Genomic DNA, 27782 nt, shown 5'->3' on the forward strand with positions numbered 1-27782 from the left:
TCTTGCAGAATGCAGTCCTGATTGACAGGAAATATTAATCAACTATAATATGTTTTGATGCTATTACAGTTTCACTGTTGTTTGCATGACACCTGTAGTTACTGGTGGAAACTGCAAATGTAAATTAAAATTCTGGGGCAGCAAAAGAAACTATTGTTGTAATAAAGAAGTCAGACAGTAATTGTCCTTTTTCCATTACATTTTTCATTCTGTGAGCAACAGTGATCTGAATCAGTGAAAGTTGGTTACCTGCCTGAGAAGTTGCTTGCAGATGTACTATACACAGCAAAAATGACCATTGTCTCGTTTTGTAGACATACTTTTGATGAACGCTAAAGCTGAGCTTATTGACAAATTGTGACAACGATTATATTTCCTGTGACTGCTTCAAAATAAAAGCCAACATTTGTTTTGTGAGTTTAATGCTTTTAATGTGAAGCTGCAGAAGTAGGAAATATTAAGTTTGCATAAGCAGTAACATAACATTGTGCCTGACTTTTAAAAATACGTGAGAATTCAGGGAAAAAAACAGAAATTGACAGGTATGGAGTAATGAAAAAATGTGATTGAAAAATATGGTTTGATTAGTGCCATTCACAGTTTTTGCCAATGGAAACATAAAAAGAACAGGTCTAATGTGTAACAAACTGAACTGGACTGCGGAGTTTAAATGCGGCTTTACTAAAAGTTTGAGTCCACATGTTGACTTTTTTTATGTGCTGTTCACATTTTGTTGGCAAGAACTTTGAGATGTCAGCAGCTCACATGTGTGTCTTTCCTTCAGTGTGGGCGTGAAGCAGGAGGACCACGATGCTCTGCTGTTGGAGGTGCAGAGACTTGAGGAGGAGCTGGGCAAAATCAGACAGGACCTGCAGGGTGTTGTGGGATGCAAGGGCAAGTGTGAGCAGCTGGACACACTACATGAGACGGTAAGTAACGAATGTTAACTCCTGTAATATCAACTTATTTAGCCCCTACTGTGATGCACTTTTGGAAATAATTAAGATTTTCCTGACATCTAGTTTCTTTTACGTGTCTTAACTCATTAAATTTCTGCTTTTTCACATCACCAGATATCAGCACAGGTGTCTTCCCAGGTGCGTAAGGAGTTGCAGGCTCTGTTCTACGGGTCAGGACAGGAGCAGGGAGAGGTGCCCGAGTCTCTGATCCACTGGCTGTCCCAGCGCTACGTGAGCACACCCGACCTGCAGGGCTTACTGGCCTCACTGGAGATGAAAATCCTGAGAAACGTGTCCCTGCAGCTTGAGCTTAACCGGGCCCAAACTTTGGGTGAGGCCGAGTCCCAGACCAAGACCATCGTTAAGACTATAAGTGGGACTGTCCAGCACACAGCGGCCACTGAGGGAATGACAGAGGAGGTAATGATCATACACTTCTGTCCCCAACACCATCATCATTGTGGATCTCTATTCTTTTAATCACATAATCTAAGATGAGCTCTTTTATAGCGTTTCGGCTTATATTTAATCTTTTCCTTTTGTGTCATGGTCTGCCCAGCAAGTGAAGGTGATTGTCCAAAACGCTTTGAGGCTCTACTCCCAGGATCGAACAGGCCAGGTGGACTACGCCCTGGAGTCTGGAGGTAAGAATGAAGCCTCACAGTGATATCAGAGCCTTAATGGGTAAGATAGCTGCTCCATACCTCAGTGCTGTGCTTTAATGTACGTCTCTTATGTAAAGAGGGTGCAGGTTTTAGCCAGGCCCGAGGACAACAGGGTATTAACAGCTCAGGCACTATTGTCATGTGTGTTACTGAGCAGTCTGTTGACCTACATGGGAACATCACTTCACAGAGGGCGTGGCTAATGAGATGTTCTGGTAGCCTAGTAGTTAACCCCATATAATCATCACAGTGTCCCTGGTTTGACTTTCACCCCCAACTTCTGTCTCTATTTGCCCTATCAACACATGCTAAAATGACAAAAATCTAGAGCTACGATTTAATTTGCAGCACCATTACTGTTTCCTCTTAAACTGTGTGTGTGTTCAGGTGGCAGCATCCTCAGCACTCGCTGCTCTGAGACGTACGAGACCAAGACGGCCCTCATGAGTCTGTTTGGCCTGCCCCTCTGGTACTTCTCCCAGTCTCCACGTGTTGTCATCCAGGTGAGCCTGATCAGATCATGTGTTTATTTATTTATTCTTTTTAAAAATGTTGTATTTATTGGTTGTTGGCAACAATATATATTAAGAGTTACAATACTTTTTAGCAGTGCTGCTGTTTTATTTATCACTTTTATTAATTTTAGTCTGATCACTTTCCAGGAATTGCGTGTCCCAGATTTTTCTAAATTTATTTGATTTTCCTCTGACCACATAGGTTAATTTCTCCAAAGCAAGGCAAGAGGCCATTTTCTGTAACCACATCTATACTTTCCACCTGAGAACGATCACTGTCATAGCCTGAAGAAGGCACATATTGATCAAGGGCAGTTCCCTGCTGCCTAATACGAATACGATATGAAGTGATCAGGATAAATACCTAATACAAAGAGTTTTGCCTCAAGAGGGATCTCTATAGCTGTTACACATGAGGCCAAGTTAATTATTAATTTTTTTTTAAGAACAACTGGATTTTTTGGCATTCCCATGTATACTGCTGCAGAGTGCCAACATAATGTTTTTCTTTCAAGCTTATTATGAGACCTGAGGGACACTAGTGAACTATAAAATAAATAAAAACATTCAGTAGACACATCTTTGCTTCTGTTATGAAATTTATTTTCACTATTTGTCCCCTCCTCAGCCTGATGTGTACCCAGGCAACTGCTGGGCATTCAAAGGCTCTCAGGGCTACCTGGTGATCCGGTTGTCCCTGAGGATCCTGCCCACATCCTTCTGCGTGGAGCACATCCCAAAGGCCCTGTCCCCAACTGGAAACATCACCAGTGCCCCACGCAACTTCACTGTTTTTGTAAGAAACATCCTAACAAAAGAAAAACCTCACAACTGGACACTTGTAAGCAGGAGTGATGAGTTTTCACTGATGTTTGTTTGTGTACAGGGTCTAGATGATGAGTACCAGGAAGAAGGGAAGCTGCTGGGCCACTACACGTACCAGGAGGATGGAGAATCACTGCAAACCTTTCCTGTTATGGTAACTTTTAAACATGCATACATTTATTTAAATAGTAAAAATAATAGTAATAATAAAGAAATATTAAGCTTTAGTATATAAAGCTACTACAATTTCTGTTACAGCCATTAAAGACATCATCTCAAAATATCATCCATCTAATATTTCATTGTGATTATTTCATTTTTTTTTGTAACACGTTGTTAGTCAGTTAAAGAACGCACATCTTTTTTCAAAAAAACTTCATTCCTATTGATTTTGTTGGTTACCTTTTCAATACTATATAATTCTCCATTGTTTCCAGCCACTTGTTTACCTTGAACATCTCACCCCTTCTCTCTCAGGAGCAGAACGACAAGACCTTCCAGATCATCGAGGTACGGGTGCTGTCTAACTGGGGTCATCCAGAGTACACCTGCATGTACCGCTTCAGAGTGCACGGAGAACCTCGGCCTCAGTGAACCAACCACTAACATAAATGCTCATATACGACATATCACACTATCTGTACATAGCTCTCGCCAACTTGTTTAAAAAACGGAGGGGACTCGGCAGTACTTTGTGGACGTTTTTGTATGAAAGACACGAAGAACACAGGAGTCGTGGATTGTTAAAGGAACGTGCCCAGACCGAATCGTGAAGATGCGTTTTGTAAAGTCGAAAGAATCACAGGAAAGTCTGTATGGGAACTATTAATGATTGCAGAAGAGGAATAGAACCATGAAAGAAGCTAAAACTCCAGGTCCCCTTTTCGTAAAAAGGTATCTTGCACTGAATTGGCCCGTGAGTGGACAAATCCATCCCCCCTTCTTGGCACCTTCCACTTCTACAGGGAGTTGGACGCTTGAAATGGGGGATCACAGACTCATCTCCACCATTTCCTCACGCACCTGCATCTCTGTCTGATTTAGTTTTGGGTTTTTAATCATCTGTATTTAACTTTGATTCCCTGTTAGTTAGTCTGTCATTTTCAGGATCAAAGCCACTGCACCTTTGCCTGTGACACTGTCCAGGCACATCACTCCTCTTTGTTGCCGTCGAGTCTCTGCAATGACTTTAACTGAGACTCGACCAGACTCACAGCGGGTGTCATATTGGACATGAAAGGTTCACTACATTCAAGGCTCGGCATCATGCATCCACATAGCCATAACTACGATTTTGTTTTCTCGTTTGGAACTGAGCATGCTGCCTATGGACAGGCTCTGAATGATTTCTCAAGAGAAGGCTTTGACGCAAGTCATCCTTTAACTTCACTGCAACACTATATAACCACTGACCTGAGCTCTATGTGTGCAGAGTATCAGGAGGCTCTTCACTATGTACATGAGACAAAATATGTGCAACGGTTACAGACGGACTCCAGGATGCATTCTAGCATGTGATTCTACATGAAGCATACTCTCCAACTGTTACATGCATTATGGATTGACATGAGAGTGTGTCCTCTCTGAAGGTTTGACTCTCAAACTACCAATCAATGTTGAAAGCTAAGTAATAGATCTCCTGTAGACAAGAGTGTGATTTTTTTTCTCTCTCTCTCTCTGTCTCCCTCTAGCTCAGTTATAAACGTCCTCCTCACATGGGCTCCCTTTATTCTGAACCCCTGAAGGAATGTAATCTGTATATTTCATTGTTGATAGTTGGTCCTTTATAATATCTGCTTTTACCAGTGTTGCTTTATAAAAAAAATCATCCTGTTACTATCATTATTATTGTATTACTACCATTATTTCTACATCGTGTTGTTTTGCTTTTTTCCTTGTTTTGTTTTGGGGTTTTTTTTTTGGGGGGGGGGGGGGGTGTTGATGATGTCAGAGGATGCACTGCAACAACTTGTTAGAGAAATGTTTGTGGCACAGGTCTTCACAATTTGTTTTAAAGAAATTGTGTGTAGTCATCAATTTTGGTTGCAAATATGGGGAAGTCTAAAATGTTATGTATAAAAAGATGTTTTGTTCACAGTCTTATTTATTAACAAGTCAATTAGTGACTGCAAGATATAAGTTACTGCAATGTATATTTTGTCAAAAGCTGTTCAGTGCATTTTGGAACCATCTTGGGACTTTTTTTTATGATAAATGGCTATTTTTGTTCAGTCATGAGATGACTTAACTGCTTTGGAATATATTCCAATAAAGACTTTAATTTTGATTTTTTTTATTATTTCTCTCTAAATAACAATCAGAGTTTAATGAAAATTCTCATAAATGTTTTAATTTATCCTAAAATTGCCATGATATCTCATCAGAGATTAAGGAGAAATGTTGAATACTCGCTTCTCTGACAACAATAGACAATTGACAGTTATAAACAGCTGATCAACTTACAGTGTAGGATTTATCATTGCTTGTTGTTGTCAAATTACAGTGTTGCACTCCTGCAGCGTTCCTGATGCCTGCCTGAGCTTCTTCGCGTCTCAGGAGGAGAGAGCAGGTGAATACAACTCACTTCAACCATAGACAGTGTATTAAATAGGATTTCAGTCTATTTAATATCCAGTCAGTTGGTCCAACTTGCTATTTGGACTGCAGTACTCAGTTTGGATGTGCAGTTTCTACTTTCTAATTACTCTTTCAAGACAAGATTTTTATGCACTTTTTATCAACAGATTTATCTTTTGCTCTTTTATATTTGTAGAGAAAATGCTTTTTACAATGTGTTATTGTTTAACATTATCAAAGATGACGAGCAGTATAAAACAAAAATCCCTTAAACTACAGTTAATGTTTACAGCGGTCATATTGATATGAAATGGTGATATAAACATAGGTGTCACCAATAATACTAATTATGGTCTTGTTCCATTTAGTGCAGCTGAGTGTTTCCAGTGAGCCAACATGCACAACAACAGGACCTTAACTCTTTGACCTGAATGGAAATTTAATTATTTACATTGATTAAAAACCTGTTTAACCTACTATTTAATGTCAAAATGGCTGCCAATTTAAAAAAAACTAATAATAATCTATTAATTATTTCTTCTGAAAACATATCAGACACCCTTATCTTAGATGAGGATGTTTGCAATGGCAGCCAATGATATGATATATGATACAACTTTGTCGGAATAAACTTAAATTCATTTTGCGTCCCTGGACAGTTCCCTAAAAAAGACCTTCCCTTGTCTGTTAAATCGTAAAGGTTGAAACCAAAGACTCCCACTGTAAACCACCTCAACTAACAAATCACACATTACATCCCAGTCATTTACACCTGCAATAAGGTTCATTAAAGAAAAACGTGGTGAAGCAGTTGGATTTACAGACATGAGAGAATCAAATCTACAGGAGTAAAAAAAATACAGACAATTGTAAAATCACATTTTGTATCTTTATTATAGTTCATTTGTTAGGTAATCAAGCCTTTTGTGTATTTATTTCACCAGATTTCCAGTATATTATGTTAACTCTGAAAGATCATGAACATACAGTATCAATGGTAAATTATCTATTGCCATCTAGTGGCGATTACTAGAACTACAGAATTAAAGGAGAAGCGCTGCAGAGATTTTTGTTTTTCCTTCATCAAAAACAGCTAATTTCTATTTTTGGTTTAGCTTAAAGGACAAAAACTTGACCTTGTTCACTGTGATATAAACGAGGCCACTAAGGGTGCAGCATACATCAACACAACCAGGACAGTGGGCTGTATTCACTATATACCCACTTTCATCTTTTGTAGGAGGTAAATAGGGAAATAGCAGGTCAATGGTATTTTCCACATAGAGGTGATATACATCTCCTGAAAGGTGGGACCCTATAGATTGTTTGAGATCACTGTGTATATGTCAAATTTTTCTAGTCATAAAAATATACAATAAACATTGTGTTTTGTTAGTCATCTATTCAAATTGAAGGCTTAGGGTGTAGTAGAGCTGAGAACATTTGTATATAATAGTCATTCTCATGTCTTAAATGTCATTGTAGTAGTTTTTGGGTTGATAGCATTTATTACACAGATTTGATTTGCTACAAAAACTTTGGACATTTTGGAGATTTATATAAGAATTGTATTTTTTGCAGTGATTGGATGACAAGCACTAGTATAGCTCGAGTCCACATACAACCCATCTTCATTTAACTATTTTGAGGTGAGAGGTCATGGGATCCCTTTGAAAAGTGCCATATCAGTTTTGGCCAAAGTAACAGCTATAGGCCAGGGTGGTGATACATGGCAACATGGGTGCAGGAGTTAGGTCAGTGTGGTGCTCACAAAAAACACAGAATGGATTAGAAAACACCAAGACGGGAGTGAATCTTGAAAACAACAGCAGAGGCAGGAAGAATTTGTTAAAAAAAAAAAAAAAACTGGCCCCTGGCCTCCTGTCATTTTGTAAAAGTAGCCCTCAGGCAAAACAGGTTAACAGTTAATGAGTTCATGAAATTTCTATGAATTAGATACATTTTCTTACTCAGCTTTTGTCATTTCTTTGTAATGGTTCTGAAAAGTTGGTGATATTGAGCTTGGCAAGGGCCCTTTTAAGCAGTGTCCAGATTTCAAAGTGACCTGTCCCAGATTATCAAATTCAGGCAGATTTCTTTAATTAGTCTGATGAATTATTGATTTTGATGTTGACTTTAGGTTGCCTACATTACATCTGGTCAATAAAAACTAGCCTCTTGGCTAATTCTGGTATATTTACAGTGATATTTATTAGGCAAAGTTATCTTTTTTTTGAACCGGCACGGCTGATCCGCAGATCAGCTTAAACCTGAGCATCACAGATCTCCGGTCAGATGCAGTGTCCAATCAGTAAATAAAAGGGCATGTCAGCCAGTAAAAAGACTTTGGTGAGGGCTGCTCACATGTATTCTCCCTCATGGTTCTTCCGAGATCCCACCTCGATCCTGAATCCTCCGAGCAGACCAGAGACCAGACCAGAGCAGCAGCAGTGACCTGGGTCGCGGTCATAATGTGCGTTAACACGGAAGTTGTAGGCACGACTACTTCCTTGGCAACCAGCGACTCCCTAGCAACCACCGGAGAGAACAGGCAGAGTAATGGCAAAAATAACCGGTGCCAAAAAATCACTTTGGCAACAAGTGTGCGCGGGTAAGTTGATAATATTCTGTTTGTTTCAGCTTGTGTGAATTGAAAATGTCGTCAAATAAATGCTGTTTTTGTTTGCTTTTTTTTTTTTAAATGTGTTTTTGGAGAGTATGAAGCTGAGCAACCCAGTCCTCCCACCGCTGCGTCGAAAGATAAATCGCCTCCACAAGCACCTGAAAGTAAGATGAATGGGCTTTGACCTGCAAGCTGCAGCTGCAGGAAAATATCACTGCTACACCAGTCTGTATATAAAAATATAACACTATACTTGTGTGTTGGTGTCAGGTCCTGTCACACGTTTTTTGGAGAGGAGAGTGTTTCCAGTGTTGCTGCCTGGACTAGAAGCTTTGCTGAAAGAAGCCGAGAAACAAGGCTGTTTTGAGGTCTGAATTTCTTCATATGACCATCTACTACTGAAAGTCAACACTATTAAAATGACTACAAATAATTTAAAACCTGAAATCAAAAGGATTTATATGTTTGATTTAGGGGACTCAAGTACCATGATTAAATACAGTTTTAGGTACATGAACTTTACTTGAGTGTTTCCATTCTCTGCTTCTTTATACTTTAAACCATTCACTACACATCCGATGAATATATTACTACATCGCTATTGCAAATTTTCTACATTTCCAAATTTATTTCACAGCTGTAGTTATTTCCTACTTTTTAAATTAAGATTTTACATACAGATCATATGACCATCCTATAAAATGTGATGCATAATGCATTTAGTCCATGTTCAGACGTGGTATTAACATGCATCCTGGGTGATCCGATCACAGTTGGACAGTTCCCAGTATGTGAGTTCACACCTGGCATTACAGTGCACCTCCAGAAGCGTTTCAAGTGACCACTTGTAAATGGATCCCACTTCCCCATACTATATGTAGATAAAGACCAGGGCTGTTTTGCCAGTTGAATACCAGCTACTTTCCATTTGGCTGTTCAGTGCCAACCCTCATTTTTTACCTGTACTGTCAGTAGCCCTGCAGGAGAGAAGCTCCATGGTGTGCAGGGATTTTGTAACTGAACTATGTGCAGGAGACATACTTATACTTTCTCTGACTGTGCGGAAATGATGAGGAAAAACGTTAATGACAGAGTCAAGGAAAATAAGTGGTGTGCATGCCAGCACACCACTGAGCCTCTCTCCTGCCCGCTCTTCACAGCAACACAGTGTTTTACGATGAAAGAAACAACTTAATGCATTTCATTTAATGCCGAATTTATAAGAAGGCAAAAATGATTTAGAATTTGCTGCTTCCCTGGTCTGCATGCAGATAGACACGTTTGCATAATGCATTGTTATTTTTAACCTGTCGGTCCCACAGTAGAAATAATTAACATACTGGGACAAAATCAATTTTTTTTCCACAAAGAAAGAAACAACTTGAGGAATAACATTTGCAGACATTGGACAAAGGCCCAAATAATTCGAAGTTTGTCAGAGACAGTGTTTCACAAACTTTATAAAGTTTCTCCTCACTCAGCAAATCAATTTTTTTATTAAAGGGAATCTGGGGTTACTAGCGTGTTCACAAATGTCCGGTGCAAATAAGACAGCCCAAACACGTAATTTGTATTCCAGTTAACCAAATGATGTCTGTACAGGACGTCAGTTGAGTAGGCAGCCCTTCAATGTGACACATTGTGTTCACACTGCTAAAGAATGTGGTCACAGAAGGACAAGGCCGCCTGTGAATGTAGTAGAGTGATCAGATCTAAATTTGCGTCCTGGGTGTGTTCACACACTACCTGTGATTGGATCACCCTAGAGGCATGTTTATACCAGGTCTGAACAGGGTCTTAAATTCACTTCACCTCGATCAACTACAGCAGTAAAAAGTTTACACATTACTGCATTCGGAATAGTAATCAGCAATAATATAACTTTGACAGGGGGCCACAGTGAGTGCTTTGGTGTTTGTAGAATTTTAATATTTGAAGTAAATGTATCTGTCAGTGTTTCTGTGTTTTTACTCAAAGGAGAGTTTAAATACAAGACTTTACATTTAATAAAGTATTTTTACATTGTTTTAATATTGTGCTTCAACTCATGTAATGAATGTAAGTAGTTCTTGATCCGCATGATGCATGGCATTGATTTCTTTCTTTTGTGTTGCAGAGTAAAATTACGGCATTTAACCCGTGTGATTTTCTAAGTGAGTGGCTCTACAAGTAAGAGCCCCCCCCCCACACACACACATCGATCTCTCTCTTCTCTGCAGTTCTGTCAAATGCAATATTCTGTGTGCTTTATGTCAAGAATTATGTGTGCGCATCTGTGTCACATTTTTTTTATCCTCTCTCACTCTTCCTTTATCCTCAGCCACAACCCCTGCAGGCAAGGACAAGACCCAGTCAGCTTCCATGACATCCCTTTCGTAAAAGACTGGCTCAGTGTGCAGTGAGTGTCACACATACACGCTGCAGCTGTTACCTGTGAATTCAGTGTTTGTTCAGAAATGAAGCTCCTATGTTGTATTTAGAAGTTGTCTTTGGCATTTTAGAGTTTGATGATCACCAGGTTCTTGTCCACTCTCCATTGTCTTAAGTGTAAAACAAGTATTAATTTCAGGGAAAATAGTTATTCAAAAACTAGATTTTACTTATGCCAACATATTAACATGCACCTTCACAGATATGTGCTGCATTATTTTAGATGACATACTCATATCTTTTGTCTCTTGTCACACTCTCTGTCTCTGTCTCTCTCTCTCTGCCCTCAGTCCCAGGCCTCCCCTCCCTCTGTTTCTGTTGCTGAGTGACAATCAGGCTGCTCTGCTCATCCAGGCTTTCTGGAGGGGATACAAGGTACACTTGACATGAACAGATGCAAAAGGACAACAAATACAAGTTATTACTTTATCCTGGATGTGTATTACTTTACAATGTTTACACAGCTATCACTTGACATATTTACACATAACTTATGCTGTGCCTAGCTGTCCAACACTAATTAGCACCTATTTTCAGAGTTATTGTGTGAGAAAAAAATTGGGATTTTGAAGCAGGAAGTGTGAAGGAACCCTGCAATTACCCCACACACCACAGTGAGCCTTTCTGCCTGTGTGTGGGGGTCTGTTAAGATACAATAGGCGCCCTCCTGTGTGTGCATTGGCCCACAGTGCGATCTTGTTGTATAATCCCATCCCGCTGAAAAGCCCCACTTCCACAGGGGCTGCAATTTAATTCAGCAGCTTGATTATGTCATCAGTGATGCTGGGATTTAATTCCTTCCTGTGTGGGCGTCGTGGTCTGAAGCGCTCTGTACTGTTATATAAATAGACACAAACAGACACTACCAGAGGCAAACAGCAGCAATTTCTCCACAGTCGCACACAAACAAGCCCAGTCTTGTGCAGTTTAAGGATGTAAGCAGGGGTCATGTTTTTTGTTTGTCTCACCAGTAGTTCTTATTTGTATCCTTCATGCTTGTGAGAGGATTCAGCTTCAGTCTTGCTGCAAAAATCACTGAGAGCAAAAGACGCCATCTGTGCTGTCATGTAAAAGCACTACTGTTTGAATGATCTGAAAATACGTCTTTGTATGTTAGTGTGTGCATGAACAGATGTATTGAATGTGTGTGTGCATGCATGCAGGTTTGGACTACTTGTGTACCAGCAGGGGGCAACACCTACTCTTTTTTTTCTGTATCAAGGAAAAGCTTGAACTGGCCTTTGCTCACATGAGGTGGCAGCATCGAGTCAGCTGCCTGTCACTCCTCACTGTGTTTACCCTGAGCTAAGAGAGGTTCAGAGGGGCCACTGATAGCACTGCAGCCCAGCACCCCCAGGGATTTAGAGGAGGAGAGACACCGCCATAAAGAGACAGAGAGTCAGGACTGAGAGAATGGGAGGATGTATCTGGGAGGATGAAGCTCAGGCTATATTAGGAGCATTTTCAGTTGGATGACAAAAAGGAGGAAAGAGGCAAGCTGATGTTGCAGAGTGGCCTCCGATTATAAATGTGGCAAAACAGAGGGAAAAGCAGCCTTGACAGCATCTGTCGTGGATAAGAATAGAGAGAGAGATGAAGTCTCTGAGAAGCACAGGGAGGCTGTGAACGCAGAACAATCAACTTCGGGCCCAAAGTTGAGGGTTTGGCCTCTCAGGATCATAACTTATTCAAGATACAAGGGGTGGAGATATTTTGGGTACAGGCACTGAGGCAAACACCTGACAGGCGTTGTAGTGTGTCACGACTGCTGTTACTTTGGCTCGAGAAAAACAGCAGTTAACAGCTCAGTGGGCAGCAGAGCAGAGAAGAGTCGAGGACATCAGCAGCAAAGCACTGATGCAACCCCATTAGCTTCTGTTTGTGTATCATCATGTGTCTACTAGTGTGAGAATCTGTTTGAATTGTCTCAGTGTTTTCATACAGCTTGTGATTATTGTCTCCCATTATTAGAGTTGGGACTGATCTGATCCAATATTTGTATTGGGGCTGACATTTACGTAAGAGAATCAGCAGTTTCTGAACTAAATTTCTCAATGCCAGGTGTTTCCTGTGTGATTTTGTCTGTTAACACTACACAGTGTTGAGGGCTAAGTGGCGCTTTCCGTATCTGTTTTGTAATGCAGGGAAAACACACGCGCGTCAGATTTGAACGTTACGATACAGCTGGACTGAAGAAATGTACTAACTTCACCAATGGTGTAACAGTAAACCACCCCAAAAATGAGAATCACCACCATAAACCACCGTGCTCTGAACAAACACATGACAAAAAGATGACAAACACATTAAAATCACTAGGAGCAACATTTGCATTTTGTAACATAAAATAGCAAACTTAAACTCTCAGCAATGCATCACAGGATAATTATGCAAGCAAGGGCAGTCTCTCAGCTGCATATGTGAATGGCACAAGGCAGAATCCTACAGCGCCCCACAATGGTTGAAGGACGCCCTTAGTAGTATTACTACTACTAATAATAATAATAGTAGTAATAATGACAATAAGAAGAGAAATAATCATAAACATCAAGAAAAAAAGAGCGCTGTATCTGTTCAGTGTCAATATTGGCAGTTATTTAAATTCACATATCAGAAGCTGATCAGAACGTGAACAAAAGTGGATTGGTACATCTCTACCCAATATAAAAGTATTCTGACAAAAGTCTCATTACAAGATATCATGGCTCACACATTAACTAATGATGTGAACAGTATAAGCTATATTTCACCACATTCTATACAAGTTTAAATACTTGAGAATATTTTTGAGGGTTTGCACTGTAAGAGTTTAATAGGATTACAGGATTTTACTGCAGAAAATACTAAAAACAACATTTGACTCAGTGAAGAATATGAGCTTTTTCTGTGCAGGTTTTGAATGGTTCACTAAAACTTGTAACATACAGATATCGAGATAATGCTTTGATAATTATCCTGATAGAATTTTGATCCAAATTGCAATCCTCTAGCTTTATCGGTATACACCCTTTCCCCCTCACTCTTACACCCTCTGCTGTTATATAACCCGCCTGACGCAGCGCTGACTGCAGAGGGTGTGTGTGTGTGTGTGTTTTTTTGTGTGAGCGTGTGTGTGTGTGTGTGTGTGTGTGTGTGTTTGTGTTTGTAAGAAAGACAGACAGACCGAGAGCCCGTACAGGAAGCAGGGACTGAGGGTATTTTTGTAGATTGGAGTTTTATCCCTCCATTATTAATATGTTTCATCAAAACATTGAGGGCTGAAGAAGAGCAGTGGTAGAGATAGTACATACAGGGACACACACTCACACACACTAACTCACATCTATGACCCAGACAATGCGATTGTCTCTTGTTTTGTACAACTATAAAGAGCTGATGGGTCTAAACATATTACATAATCTTCTTTAAACTGTGTGCCTTAGCTCAGCTCTAATCCATTCATCCATGCCTGCCACTGTAATGCACACATATGTGCATGCACACACGCACACACGCACACACTCCTCTGATCACTAAGACTTCTCAGGCTCTATCAGGTCTAGTCAGCTGAGTTGGAGTAATGTTGCTTCTGTGTAATAAATAGGCATTACAATTAGGCTGTCAGTATTAGTAGGCTGTGGTCAGGTAGAGAGGCAGGCTTTCATCATAATCATTTCCACTGTCCACTATGTGTTGATTTATTAAACACACAGTGTGGTTGGCCTCTCCTGGCCACAGCACAGCACTGTCTTGTGCATCATAGCTTTGTCCAAAGTAATCCAGCATACTAAATTCTATCTGTTCATTTGTTGTTGGTGTTTATTTGTTTGCTTTTTAGAAGACTTTAAAGGGACAGTTCAGCCTAAAATCAAAATACATATTTTTTCCTTTTACCTGTAATGCTGTTCATCCATCTAGATAGTTTTGGTGTGAGGTGCTGAGTTTTGAAGATAAAAAAGATATTGGCTGTAGAGACATCGGCCTTCCCTTGAATATAATGTGACTAGATGGCACTCAACTTGCGGTGCTCAACGCGCCATATAATGTATCTTTACAGAAATCATGACCAAAGATTATCCAAGATAATCCACAGACATAATTGTGAGCAATTTCATGTAGGAACTGTTTTCTTTCTATGGTAGAATCTATGAAAGCTACTTTCTTTCTACAGTAGAGTCTACTGGAGTCTACCGGGTTAGAGTATATTGCTTTCATTCGGATAGAAAGAAACTTTCTTTCTAATAGATACATGCTAACTCAATAGATGGAATATTTTGACTGGTATTTAAATTGTCTACTCTTACAACTTGCAGAAACCCTGATAGTGTTATCATGTCAAGTGGAAGAGTAACAATGTAATGCACAAAAAATAATAAGTCATAGGTTTCTTTTTTTTAGTACCATTTGTTAAGTGATCCCAACATGTCTGAGGAAAATCTCTTGGACTACCAGTTATTGTCTAAAAGTGGGACACTGTGAGTGCTGAGTGTATTCATCCTGACATAAACTAATAGAGCTGTTTGAAAGAATCTCACACACAGAGAGCTGCATGGTCAACAGCAGAACTAGGTCTGTGATTCCAGCTGAATGATCCAAGGGCAACGATAGATGAATGGTTTGAATTGAGGTCCAGTGTTGAGTCAGTGACGGGCCACGTGCAGTGACACTCATGCATAAAATATGTCACAGCCACTCAGGACATCCAGTAGCCGGTGGCCCTGCTCCGTCCTCACCTCCCCCTCCTGTCGAGGGGCTGCAGGGGCATGCTGTCCCAGAATAAGATGGACTGGTCATAGCAGAAAAGGCCCACTCAGGTAGTCCTGTCATATGTACTATCTGTAATATAGAGTATTTTAGGTCTGAGTTACCCTTAATTGCTCTTTCAAAGGACGTTAGGGCCACAGTGCAACCACTCATTGTGTTTGGGCCTACAAAGGCATGAATCAGATCACAGGTCACAGATCAATAGAACTAGCATTGGTCAATAGAAAGATGATGGATCGGTGGGTGGATGCAGTATGAGGAGCACATAGAGCAGGCTGTGGTGGCTGCGTCTTTATGCAGCCTGTCAGTGGAGCTGGTAATGTGACTGCAGCCAGTTCCTCTAAACAGAAGCCATTGTGCTGCTGCAGAGTGTGAGAATGGGAGAGGAGCTCAGTCTCACAGGCAGCTTTGCACAAAAAGGAAGGTAGCTTAAAAGGCTGTGCAGTGGTATTGAAGTGTGTGCGTGAGAAAGAGGGCATAGTGTGCACAGTTTGTGTCACTGTGTGGTTGTATGCATTTTTTGTGGGTGAATGTGGGGGGCTTCTGCTTTGAGAGATGGAAGAAGATGGAGTCCCTCTTTTTAGTGTTTTGTGCTTTTGTGTGACTTTCAATATGTGTTTGCTTGTGGCTTTTCTTTTGCATGTCAAATAATGAATGTAAATTACGGCTGAACAATTTTGAAAAATAGGTAATTGCAATTATTTTAACTGATATTGCAACTTCAATATGAATTGCAATGTTAGAGGGAATCATTTTTACATCATCATTCTCAGTTTCATTAAAAAACTTATTAAAATAATGGTATAATTAGAATTTTAGTGATGATGTTAAGACTGATAATGCTTATAGATACTTGGCAATACTCTTATTAAAGCCATAATATGTAACATATTTGCATTAAAATGTCTAAAAATGCTAAACATGTGTTATATATTATGTTAAATGGTGTACTTACGTTATCCTAAATGTTTCCATCCATGTTGAAACTGAAAAATCTGGCATTTATTCAAGGTAGCGGTGTGTTTCCTGCTAGCTGTTGCTAGCTATTGCATTTAGCCGCATTTTCATTAAATTTAGTGAAGTGAGCTCCCACTTTTGAACGCTTTGCCCTGTCAGCTGTTTATGTAACATTACATAAATACTGATAGCAGTATTGTTGGTTCAGGAGCTTATCGACATTTTGACACTGACCAGTCAGAAACCAGTTCCAGTTTAGTACCCGTTCTTCATGTACATCTCTAACGATCTTAATTAACTGGTCGACCCGAGTGTGAATTCATGTGGCTTTGCAATGTCTTACTAATCACTCTAATCCCAGTCTTCATGCAAACACACAGCATGAGAGGACTGACTCACATACACTGAAACAGATTCTGCCATGTGTGACGATTATAGCAGCAAAATACTGTATTATCAGATGTTTATTAATGATTCAAACTAGAAAGAATAGATGAAAAAAACTTAATTTGCTATTGTAAATCAACTTCAAATGTACATGTGGTCACACACAGCATATAGACACACACACAGAGAGTCCTTGATCCACACAGTCAAAACAATACTGCAGCCCTGCTAATCAGCTGTGCTGATGCACACAGACAGGCTTCAAAACGCTCACGCACACACACTCAGCTCAGCTCTTTGTCTCCTGCGATCACACAAAAACTGTCAGCATCCTGCATGTATATTCAAAAAGCCAGCTTTCCAAGAACTGAGACTCTGATTTTGTTTTGTGTGACACATTTAAGCATTGCCTTGGGGTCCGATGGCCGTCAAATATTAAATTGTCATTTAGCAGGAGCTGGCAGCAACAGAAGAGGAACTGGAGGTATAAGGTTTCTGCAGGACACCAATAGAAAGTGACACACAGAGTAGAAATGGCCACACAGACACAAATAGACACGCACAAGCGATGGTGAGCAAACACAAGAGACTCCAACCCCCCATTCCTCCTGACCCTCACCCCTCATTTCCATTTCTATGGTTTGCTCCCATCAGCGGAGGGGCTGCTGCAGTACTGTGACACCCGGTAAATTAACTATTGGAGCCCGCTAGTCTTACCCATTCCTCAACCCATGGTCAGGCTTATATAACAGGCCCACTTTCATACCCACTGCTAATAGCAACACTATTGTTGCCATTCAAGCAGGCACTTGGGAGAAACTTGGGGTCGAATGGAGAGGGAGGAGTAAGAGGAAAACAAGATTTGAGAGAGGAGAGGTGGGAGAGAATACAGAGGAAAGAGATGGATGGATAGAGAGGAGGAATGAAACATCAGTGAGGAGAGAATGAAGTGTTGGTGTGATAGAGGTCTGAGCTCAAGTATGAGCAAAGGGAGAGGCTGAGGTTCTAGAAAGAGTTCTTTCATGTTTGTTTAAATATCTTTTCTCAATTTGAACAAAGGTAATTGTAACATAGATTGTTAGAATAATCACAATATACAGTCTAAAGGATTCAAGATTTTTTTTTGCCTGATCTGTAGAATATGGAATGATATGGTTCTTTGTAGAACACTTAGAAGACATGAGGGTTATAGGTGAAACCCGTACTAAATGTAGGCCTCTTTTTAGATCCCCTTGGACAAGTTCTAAATAAAAACCCTTAGACTATAAAAAGGCTCTTGGTGGAACACCCTGGGAGGGTTCTTGTTAGTGCCTTTAGAAGGTGGAAAGGGTCTGAATAAAGAACCTAGAGAGGGTTCTGCATGGAACTATTACACTATAGCAGTGTGTAACTGGAACCAAAAAATGCAGGTTCTCATTGTGAGCCAAAGTTGGCATGTTATAGTCTACAGGTTGAATTGTACGACACCTGCTGTTCATGAGTATCTGGCATTACAACGGTTCCACTCAAAACTGATGACAACAGAGCCCTAAAAGGTTCTAGTTAGCACTTTTTTCAGAGAGTGGAGGAGGATGGGGAGGAGGAGATAAAGAAGGAAAAGGCAGAGAGGGATATTTTCTGTTCATCTGAAATAGTGAGTCTGTTTAGTAATCTCTCTGGAGAGCCAGCAGCCCACACACAAACACACGTAACAACTACAGGGGTTTCCTCAGAGAACAAAAAGATAACTCATGCTAACTACAGACTGGACAGAGAGGAGATTCAGAGACAGCTTATTGACACTAATCTGCAGCAGAGTCTGACCCATTTACCCACCTATGTGGACACAGATACAGAAACACACTCAGCCATACATGTTAACATGCACCTTTGCTCTCAACAGTGGAGGTTTTAATACTGCTCAACAGTGTGCTAAATTTTTACATAACATGCGCTGAAACACATATTCCATAATATGTGTGCTTTAACACGTAATGCAAAGGTGTTGCATTAAAGATAAAGCTGCATAACTGAGTTATTACAGGCTAAAACTAAAAGAAAAAAATAAAGCTTATTCATACAAGACCTTTGAAAGCAAAGGCTCACTCTTTATTTTATAGAATCATAAGATGTAACCAGCCGTAGTTTATATCAAATTAGACAAAATATTATGAATAAATTTGTTTTTTATTAGACACTAAACAGTTTTACCCTAATTAGACAACACACACCTAATGGAATCAACAAAAATTAGAAACAATATGTTCTTTATTAGACAGTATTAGAACTGAACTAAATTAAATTACAAATCTACTACTGCTGTGTTTAAAAATAATTTGTCAAGCAGATCTACAAAGTAAATGTTAACATTAAAGGAAGGATAGGTAGAGGAATATTTAGTCTGTATACAGACTGCAAACTTTGTAGTAATGTAGGCAGTAGACTGACTGAAGTAGCAGATATGTGATTTCACTTTAGTTTACAATACAGTTCTGTTGTAATGTGTCCCTGTCTGCCCTCTGGGCTTAATAAAGTGTATAACTACTGTCTAATAATGAAATAATAAGAATAGAACATATTATTTCTAGTTTGTTTTTTAATTTGGCATTAGAAGTATATAGAATAAAACACAACACAATGATATGAATGAGAAGCTACTACTAGGAACCTTCACATTTTGTTGATTTTGGAGGCCCCTGTGGACAAAAGCAGTAGTGTCTCCATTGTAATAACCACAAAATATGCTGTCAAAAATAAATTTACCAGAAGAAAAACCTGGCTAACGTATAACTCACTGTAACTTTGTGTGAAAATCTAAACACAATTTCATTTCATCTGATTTCAAAGAGAATCCGACCCTCTGACAGGCATCAAGAATCACCATACAGAAATAGCCAAACTTCCTGTGGATGCTCTTGTTTGTTTGTTTTTATGCTTATATTTTAATTATAGAGACATCAGTATTAAATCAAGACTCCTCTGTCTCACAACCAGTTAAAAACTCTGACACTAAACGGGCCACTTTAGACAACACTTGGAGATTACTTGTACTGATTAGCTTGCAACTTCATTAAGGTATTAATGATGTTTGCTAATGAATTTATGCATGTGATGCCTTTGTGCATGCACATGTGTGTGTGTGTTATAGATTAGGGCACGCCCAGATGTGCAGGAGCTGCGGAAGTGGCAGAGAGAACTGAGAGAGACCTGTGATATTGCCAAAACTGTCAAGCACTTCTGGGCCCGACAAGAGAGCAGAGGTAAGAGCACATACACAGACACACACACACACAGTCAGTATCACTGAATGCCAGGCCTCAGGCTCACTGGCAACACAATACCATTGATCTTGAATTTTCTCCTGTGGCCAACAGCAGCTGCTGATAGGCAGGCAGGATGCCAGCACATGATAACATTCATAAAAACAAGTAACAATATACTGATGTCAACCTATACAGCACTATTCACACCAATATACACATACACATATATCAACTGGTGCACTGTGGAGTCTCAGGCACGCACAATTACACACATATAAACTGCAGAGATACAGTATTCATTCCAGCAAGACTTTGAAGTTAAAGCAGAGTGATGAGGATTCAGAGAGCAGTGACACACAGAGAGAATGAGGGCAGAGACAGAGATGGAGAAAGAGAAAGAGACGGGGGGATTGAGCAAGGAGGAAGAAAGAGAAGATTGCAAGTGAAGGAGAGAAAGAAAATGTCCGCAGGGCTCAGGGTCTGTTTGTGTGGCAGAGAGATAGAGCAGAGGATGGGGACTGGGTGTTGTAAAAATTCTTGGTCTAAATAGTGAGAGTTGCTAGTTCTCTGAAGAATTACCAAGACAGTGTGATGAATCAAATCGCTTTACTTCACGCAGCATGGAGAGAAGACTCAAGCACAGTGTTCTCTGACGGTCTTTCACAGTGTCTTGCCTTGTATACAAAAACAACAGTTGCTGATTTCACACCAATGTTGATTCAATCATTCCTTCTTCAGATGTTAATGTGTAAGCACAGTAGTCTATCTGAGTACAATGTCCCACTGATTTTACACTCAAACTTAGAGTTATCTTCCTTCCTCACAATTTGGAGACAAAGAATCCCATGATCAATACATTGAATATTCATCAAAAATTGTTCATCTTCCACACTGGGGATACATGTGAAGAAAGAGGAGAGATGCAGAGCAAAGACAGAGGAAGATGATGACTGAGAGAAGTATAAAATTATGAAGTGTGGCCAGGCCTTTGTGTGTGTTTGTGTGTGTGTGTGTGTGTGTGTGTGTGTGTGTGTGTGTGTGTGTGTGTGTGTGTGTGAGTGTGTGTGCGTGCGTGCGTGCTGCACTCATGAAGGACAAAGCAGAGCAGCTGAGAATGTATGCCCATGTCCAGTGTGACTGACTGACATTAGAGCTCAATGAGAGTGACAAAACTTTGTCCTTGAAAACACACACACACACACACGAAAAAAGGGGTGGTCTGTGCTGATTAACAAATGTTAGTATGCTAACATACAAACAACAAGTCTTCAGAGTTTCTGCCGGTGTATTGCGAGCCCCGCAGCCCACCAGGTCTACCTGCTGGGCCAAAGCATTGAAGCGAAAATGCATTACACAACTAGCAAAACTCCTTTACAGAATAATTCAATACTTAGGTTGTGTGCATAACATTTGCAAAACAGATGTAAAATAGGGCATTTCTACCCTAAGATATGAAGTACTGGGAGGAGATAATGCAAATAGGTCAATTTAGAATATGCATCGCGATTTACCAAGCCTGAAAATAATTTTTGGTGACTGTGACTGCGTCTGTGTATAATACATTTGAAAGAAAGGTGTTCATCGGCCCAGCACTGCGCACAGATTGCTGATGTTATTGCGGTGAGGAGGAGACTATCTGATTTAAAGTCATTTGTCATGAGTTGTTTGGGGTATGCATTTATTTTTGTTTTCATTCAATAATCCTTAACGCTGAAAAACACCATGATTAAATATAAATTTATTGCAGCCTATTTACAGCCAAATGAAAACGTTCACAGCCACTGTAGCCTAAAGAATATCAACACTGACATTTATTATGTCTTCCTAGTTCCTTGTTTTTAAAAAAAATTACATTTTTAACTTGGGTTTTTTCGCAGGTTGCATGTCTCTCCTTCAGTGCACTCCTCTCTTCCCTTTCCATTCCCCAGCTGCTTCGCTGTGGGGCCTCTTGGGTCAAGAGACCTGCCTCTACTCCATCTTCAGTCCCTCTTGCCAGGGCATTTATTGTTAGACCAGATATACCACAGGCCTTATAGCCATATAGCATTTCTTTGTGTGATATTCAGATTTTTTTTTCTGTTGCTCAACAATATTTTTACTTGCCTCTTCCACTAACAGGTCTAATTCCATGGGATCAAATGTTATTTTGCACTGCGGTCATTCTGCTCTCCGTCCAAACTCTCCATGGTGGACACATGTAAAACATGCAAGACCCTCATTTAAATACTGCTGTCTCCACAGTATTTGCACCTGTTGTATTTAAGCAATTACTCTTAATTGATCAGCAGCAAAACACACACCAACCAAATGAGCAGTTTGTTAAAATGAACCCACAATTTGGCACTCTTTGTGTGGGATTTTAGTAAACTAGGCCCTGTGTGTGCTATGGATGTGCACAATTAAATAAATGTTGCTACTTCCGCTAGACAACACCAGAAATACTTCTCAGTTAAACTATTTATCGATATTTTATTAATGTACAACACTGGTTATTGTTGTTCTCAATATATTGTGCAGCTATGAGAGCGGTGAGAGTGACCTAAAACAGTAAAGTTGTGTGCCAGAAAGCCAACACATCTGTAGACTGAGTGGAACTGCAGTGTCAGAGTTTGCCACTATAACTGACCCCTTTCACATTCAAGTGGTCATGTGATCCATCCATCGTAAAATTTAGATCACAGGCCACTTTAAACAAATGTGCGTATAGATGATGACAAACGCATACACCCAACTTTCACACTAAAACTGGGCGTCATAGCATCTCTGTCTTTGTGGCTCGCAAACAATGACACCATCATAAACACAGGTTTCTTCCACACTGACACATTCCACACAACAAAGGCGCCCGCTGCAGCCGCGGCGAGCTGACGAACATTCTTCCACAGCCACACTGTGCTGCTGCTGCTGCTGCTAACTGCTGCTACTGCTGCTGCACCGCTACTGCTGACCTGTCATTCTAGCACGGTGGGGGCATGTGTGTATGCGTGTGCAAGAAAGTCTGCTCAGATTGTCCTGAATGGAAGCCATTTTCTGACCTCTTCAACAGAATCTCAAATGGATGAGACTGGGAGAGAACTAGAAATGTGTGAGCTGGAAGCAGGCAGGCAGGCAGGGAGGGAGGAGGGGAGGAGGGGAGGGGAAGCGATTGATGCTGAAGTTGCAGTTTGTTTGCTGGTTTTGCCTGTTGTTCTTTGGATGTAATGAAGCAAGCACTGCCCCCCAGCACTGATGGATAAATGCAACCAATGTTTGGGACTGTGGTTGAGAGAGGGCGAGTTAGAGAGAGAAATTATTTAGGGAGGCCCCCTCCCTACTGTATACACGCTCTTTAAGTCGACCCAACAGCTGCGCTCATCTCATCTGACCCGAGGAGACCAGCATGCGATACCTCTTCTGCCATTTCACATTTCACAGTCTGAAATCAGAATTAGTCAGAGATGGAGAGAAAAACAAAAAGGGCAGAGAGTAAAGTAACACAGAGAGCAGACACAGGATGATACGTCAGGGTCAGAAGGTCATGGCTCATTGGACAGGTGCAGCTCTCAACAGCTCATGAATCACCACATGACTGTCCTTGGCAGTAGCCTGACATGTTGGATGTTTACCATGAGTCCAAGCGCTGCTAAAACAGAGTAGTTGGCAAACCTGGGAAAACACTCAGGACACAGGACAAAGACAAGGTATTCAATGTTCAAACTGATAAACTTTATTGATTTTTTTTTGTAAATATGCATGTTCACAAGCAAGGATGGGGTGAGGTTCCCCACTTGGTGAAAAACTGCGTGGGCAAATAGTCCAACAGTTATCGAATGTTTCTCAACACAAAACTGGAAGAAATTTAGGGATATCACCATCTACAATCCGTGAGATTACTGAAAGGTACAGACTGGTTTTGGAGCAACATATTCTGCCATCCAGACAGACATTGCTGCTTATTTTTATTTACATTTTACACAGGAATTGGGCTTTGTAATAAGTCAGAGTACTTGTACCAAAATAACAAATTAAGCTGTTGTCAACAGAGTATCATGACAGTAAACAGTTGTATAAACGTGTCAATTACAGTTGATTATTCCCAGGTCTGACATAAGTTGCATTCTGCATTTTTATGATCATGATTTATTATAAAAACCTTCCACACCATGTTTCTAAACAGCACACTATCTGTTATCTGAAACAGAGAAAATAATTTTTAGATTATGAAAAGGTAGTAAGGAGCTGCACCAGTGTTGCTACAGATGGTATTGATGCACCTCAAAGAGTAAAAAAAAAAACTGCAATTAGTTCTTTTCAAAACCACAGTTACAGTCATTAGTGTGTAAATAAAGCAAAAAAGCTTTCATTACCATCATTGCGATCTGTCTGTGGCTCTTGTGGAATAAATGACAAACTATAGCAGTCTATTCATCATAGCCTCACTTCCATAATGTCAAAGCCATTGCCTTTTACTGGCAGATAACAAAAGGCCACTACAATAGCCTTGCAGCTGTCACAGACACTGTCAGAGACTGGCTGAATCATGGTTTGTTAAACAGGTTCACTGTTTTGTCAACCCAGGACATTAAAATATTGTTTCCTGTTAACTATATTTGGAAATATTCTAATTCCACAACTATTTTAGAAACTAATTAACAATAGTTGTTGGCCTTTAAAAACAGAATATTTTACTTACTAAAAACATGATGCTCACAGTATAATTAGATATCTCTATAGTTTAAGATAAAAAGTGGATGTGCAAACAGTTTATTCCACTGATATTTCTCATTGCAATATTTATGCTAGAAACAGAAAGTTGTGCAAAATAAAGTCAATAAATTCTGACAGAAAGAAGCCTTGTGGGCATGTTTTTGGTAAAACATTTAAGGATTTGTCTGACAATTCTGAGGCTTTAATCTTTTAACAGGAGATTCTTCTCTGGTTTTTGACCGTTTGTGCAGAGTGCAGCAGAATGGCAAGATTCTCAAAAATAAAGCTTGTTGTTGAGGTCTGCTGTGCACATTTATAAATGATGAACATTTATCACAGCATACTGCAAAAACACAAAAAAGAACCTGTTCATATTAACAGTGCAGCTCCTGTTTGTCTCCAGTGGGCTCTGCCATGACAGATCCAGAAAGCCACCAGCCCGGCAACTCTGATGTGTCCATCCAGGTAGTTTCCCCCACCCCCCAGAGCACTGTGGTCCACACCCCCACCACCCAGATGACCCCTGAGGTCGGTGACTGGCTGAGCCCCAGCCTGCGAAGCGTGGAGAAAATGGCCTCCACACCCTCACCGATCACTGATTCCCTGGCTGTAGCCGAGCCTGATGGCAAGTCCCTGAGTGCACTGTCGCCGTCTCTATCAGGAACTCAAAACCTGAGCTAGACTGGTGGTACTATTAACTGAACTCATTAGCTCTGTGTACAAGGTTTCTCTGGTGTTTAAAGGCTGTTAAACTCTGTTAGGTTGATGTCAAACTGACCAAAGTGATCAGTCAAACAAGCCATTAAAACGGCTATAACCAATTGGATATGGCCAAGCAGGGATTTATGGTCTGAGATCCTTGTCTAATTAGTTGATTGCTTTCATTGCCTTTTTGATGGATCACCACCTTTCATGAGTCTCACCCACCAAATGAACAGCATATAGTACGGTTCACATATTATACTACGTCTTGTAACAGATTTAATATTTCCTCTCAGCACCACTAGCTGATAGCTTACTGAAAGATAATGAAATCGTATTTCCTTGCCTTGTCATTTCCTTTTTCCGTTGCAATACATATCACTCCACAGAAGAGGTTATAGCGTTTCCATTCAAGCCAGGAACTGAGGCCTGAGTGAGAGGTGACTCAGCGTGCAGAGCAGCACTTTCTATCCTGTTTATCAGAAAAGAAAATTACTCTGTCAGGGAAACGGAGAATAAAAAAGTGTTTAAAAACATCACAGAGATCACTAGTGTCAAGGTCACTCCTTAGAGCTTACTATTTTATATTTTATAACTATTGTTATAATAAGGTTGTTATTTACACAGTGCAGATTGAATCTTAGCTTCAGTAAGGCAGGTTGGACATTTTACACTAATATTTTTATTATATATATTTCATGAAAAAAGCAATGTTTCATCTGCTGTCCACCAATAAATTTCCACCATGTTGACTTTTGTTGAGATAGAAAAGTTTTGTTAGTCTCAAGTCAGAATGTACTCTTCACTAAATGTAATACCATTTTAACAACAGAGCCTCGACTTTCTGTTGTACAATTTCAGATGTTGAACACAGTTGGAAGTTGAAAAAATCCACTCATCAGGACTTAAAATACTAACAACCAGAAATATACATTCTCATATCATAAAAATTTGACACTGCTGATAATGTGCTTGCCTAATATTTTCAGTATCATCTGTAAATTTACTCTGCATAAACTGTATGTTATTGTTGTGAATTCCCACATAACAGTAGTTAGAATATTTGTATTTTTCTCATATGGTTTTGCTCTTTTGCACGATGAAGTGAAAGCTTAGACATTTTGCATTAACCGCGCTGACTCCAGCACCTTCAGCTGTCTCTCTTTTTTTGCATCTGGTAGTGATCAAACATAAACTTAAATGTCACCACGGAAAGTTGAATTTGCAGAAATATTCAGGGCAAAAAGACAGCAAGCTGTCAATGCAGTTCCTTACTCTACTTCATGCCAACTTAAAAGACAGGTTATAACTGTCTTCTCCTGACTGAATGTCATTAAACCGAGAGAATAAAGTGCACTTCTGGCATATTTCCATCGCTCCTTTAACCCTGCGTACCTGAGAGGATACTTCTGGTTTCTCCTCCAGTGTCTTGATCTGCAGAGCAGGCGGTCTTGTGATGGACGGCTTTCCTGACCATCCCAGTCACTGATGCACACCGCCTCACAGTGAGGCATGAGGAGGGTCATGTATCTCCCTTTGCAGGTATGCGGATGCCTGGGAGACAGCTGCCACTGGGTGAGGTGATAAAACAGCCCATTTCATTCTGGGGACATCTGATAGTGCAGCCAGCTCCGCAGAGTCTGGCAGCACTGGGCCTGACTGAAACCGGATCACACAGCAGCAGGAGGGAGTGGGCACCAGACTGTCAGAGCAAAGCCAGAAAACAGCTGGTTCTGGGCTGAGATTCTAGGCTGGAGGTGGAAGTGTGAATACAACAGTGTTTACACACAGAGATCCAGAGTGTATTTCTGCGTGAGCAAGGCATCCACTGATGATAAACTACACTAACACCATATTTTTAGATATAAACAATATGCAAAACATTGCTCAAACCCCTAAGAACATGTAGGATGTTATAGGCCTAAATTAACAGCAATTTACTATTTGTAGAGTGGAAAAAGTATATGAACTACCGATTTCTAAACATAAAACCCAGTAGAACTGCTACATGACCTTTAAGATTTAAGGAAAAACATTAGTGCTGCAGTTAATCATTGACTAAACCATTAGTCAGTGAGAGGAGTCCACCACATTTTCATTTATTTGTTAGTCGCAAAAAAAAAAAAGACCTCAAATTCCATTTGGGAGCTTCGCCTTGCTGTTTGGACCATTGATATTATGTAGACATTGAAAGAAGAGGTTTGACATTTTGAGTAATAAGCTCTGTCGATATCACTCTAACCTCTGAAAGTGGTATCAATCTTCTCATCTAACGCTTTGTGGAAAAAAAAAAAAAAAAAAAAAAAAAAGAGCTAATAAGTGCATTTCTGAAAATGTCAAACTATTCCTTGATAAATTTGACAATAAAGTTTGTTTCAAAATATGAAAAGGATTTTTGACTTAATCTCCATTACATAGTTTATCTGCTCTGATTTTAATTATCTTCAGAATATTTATGTCACTGTAATATT

The 27782-nt window shown here is 40.0% G+C and overlaps 2 protein-coding genes across 11 annotated transcripts in view; both read left to right on the top strand.

Moving 5' to 3' along the window:
* sun1b (Sad1 and UNC84 domain containing 1b) overlaps positions 1 to 5251 on the top strand; it is a 43406-nt gene extending 38155 nt beyond the window's left edge. For all 10 annotated transcript variants that reach the window (XM_084743374.1, XM_084743368.1, XM_084743369.1 and 7 more), the window contains 7 exons: positions 785 to 929; positions 1074 to 1379; positions 1519 to 1603; positions 2012 to 2127; positions 2768 to 2935; positions 3026 to 3118; positions 3442 to 5251. In XM_084743374.1, the coding sequence (XP_084599500.1) occupies positions 785 to 929; positions 1074 to 1379; positions 1519 to 1603; positions 2012 to 2127; positions 2768 to 2935; positions 3026 to 3118; positions 3442 to 3558 (1030 nt within the window). In that variant the 3' untranslated portion in view covers positions 3559 to 5251. The remainder of the gene's footprint in view (positions 1 to 784; positions 930 to 1073; positions 1380 to 1518; positions 1604 to 2011; positions 2128 to 2767; positions 2936 to 3025; positions 3119 to 3441) is intronic.
* Positions 5252 to 7572: 2321 nt separating this feature from the next.
* Positions 7573 to 26011, top strand: iqck (IQ motif containing K). The gene is made up of 8 exons (XM_084745241.1): positions 7573 to 8152; positions 8257 to 8328; positions 8435 to 8532; positions 10281 to 10333; positions 10485 to 10562; positions 10885 to 10969; positions 19809 to 19920; positions 25013 to 26011. Exons 1-8 carry the CDS (start codon positions 8101 to 8103, stop codon positions 25288 to 25290), a joined length of 828 nt encoding a protein of 275 aa, XP_084601367.1. The 5' UTR covers positions 7573 to 8100; the 3' UTR covers positions 25291 to 26011.
* Positions 26012 to 27782: the final 1771 nt, after the last annotated feature.

This window comes from Lutjanus erythropterus, chromosome 19 (assembly GCF_056507025.1).
Source record: "Lutjanus erythropterus isolate fLutEry1 chromosome 19, fLutEry1.hap2, whole genome shotgun sequence".
NCBI classification, from domain to species: domain Eukaryota; kingdom Metazoa; phylum Chordata; class Actinopteri; order Lutjaniformes; family Lutjanidae; genus Lutjanus; species Lutjanus erythropterus.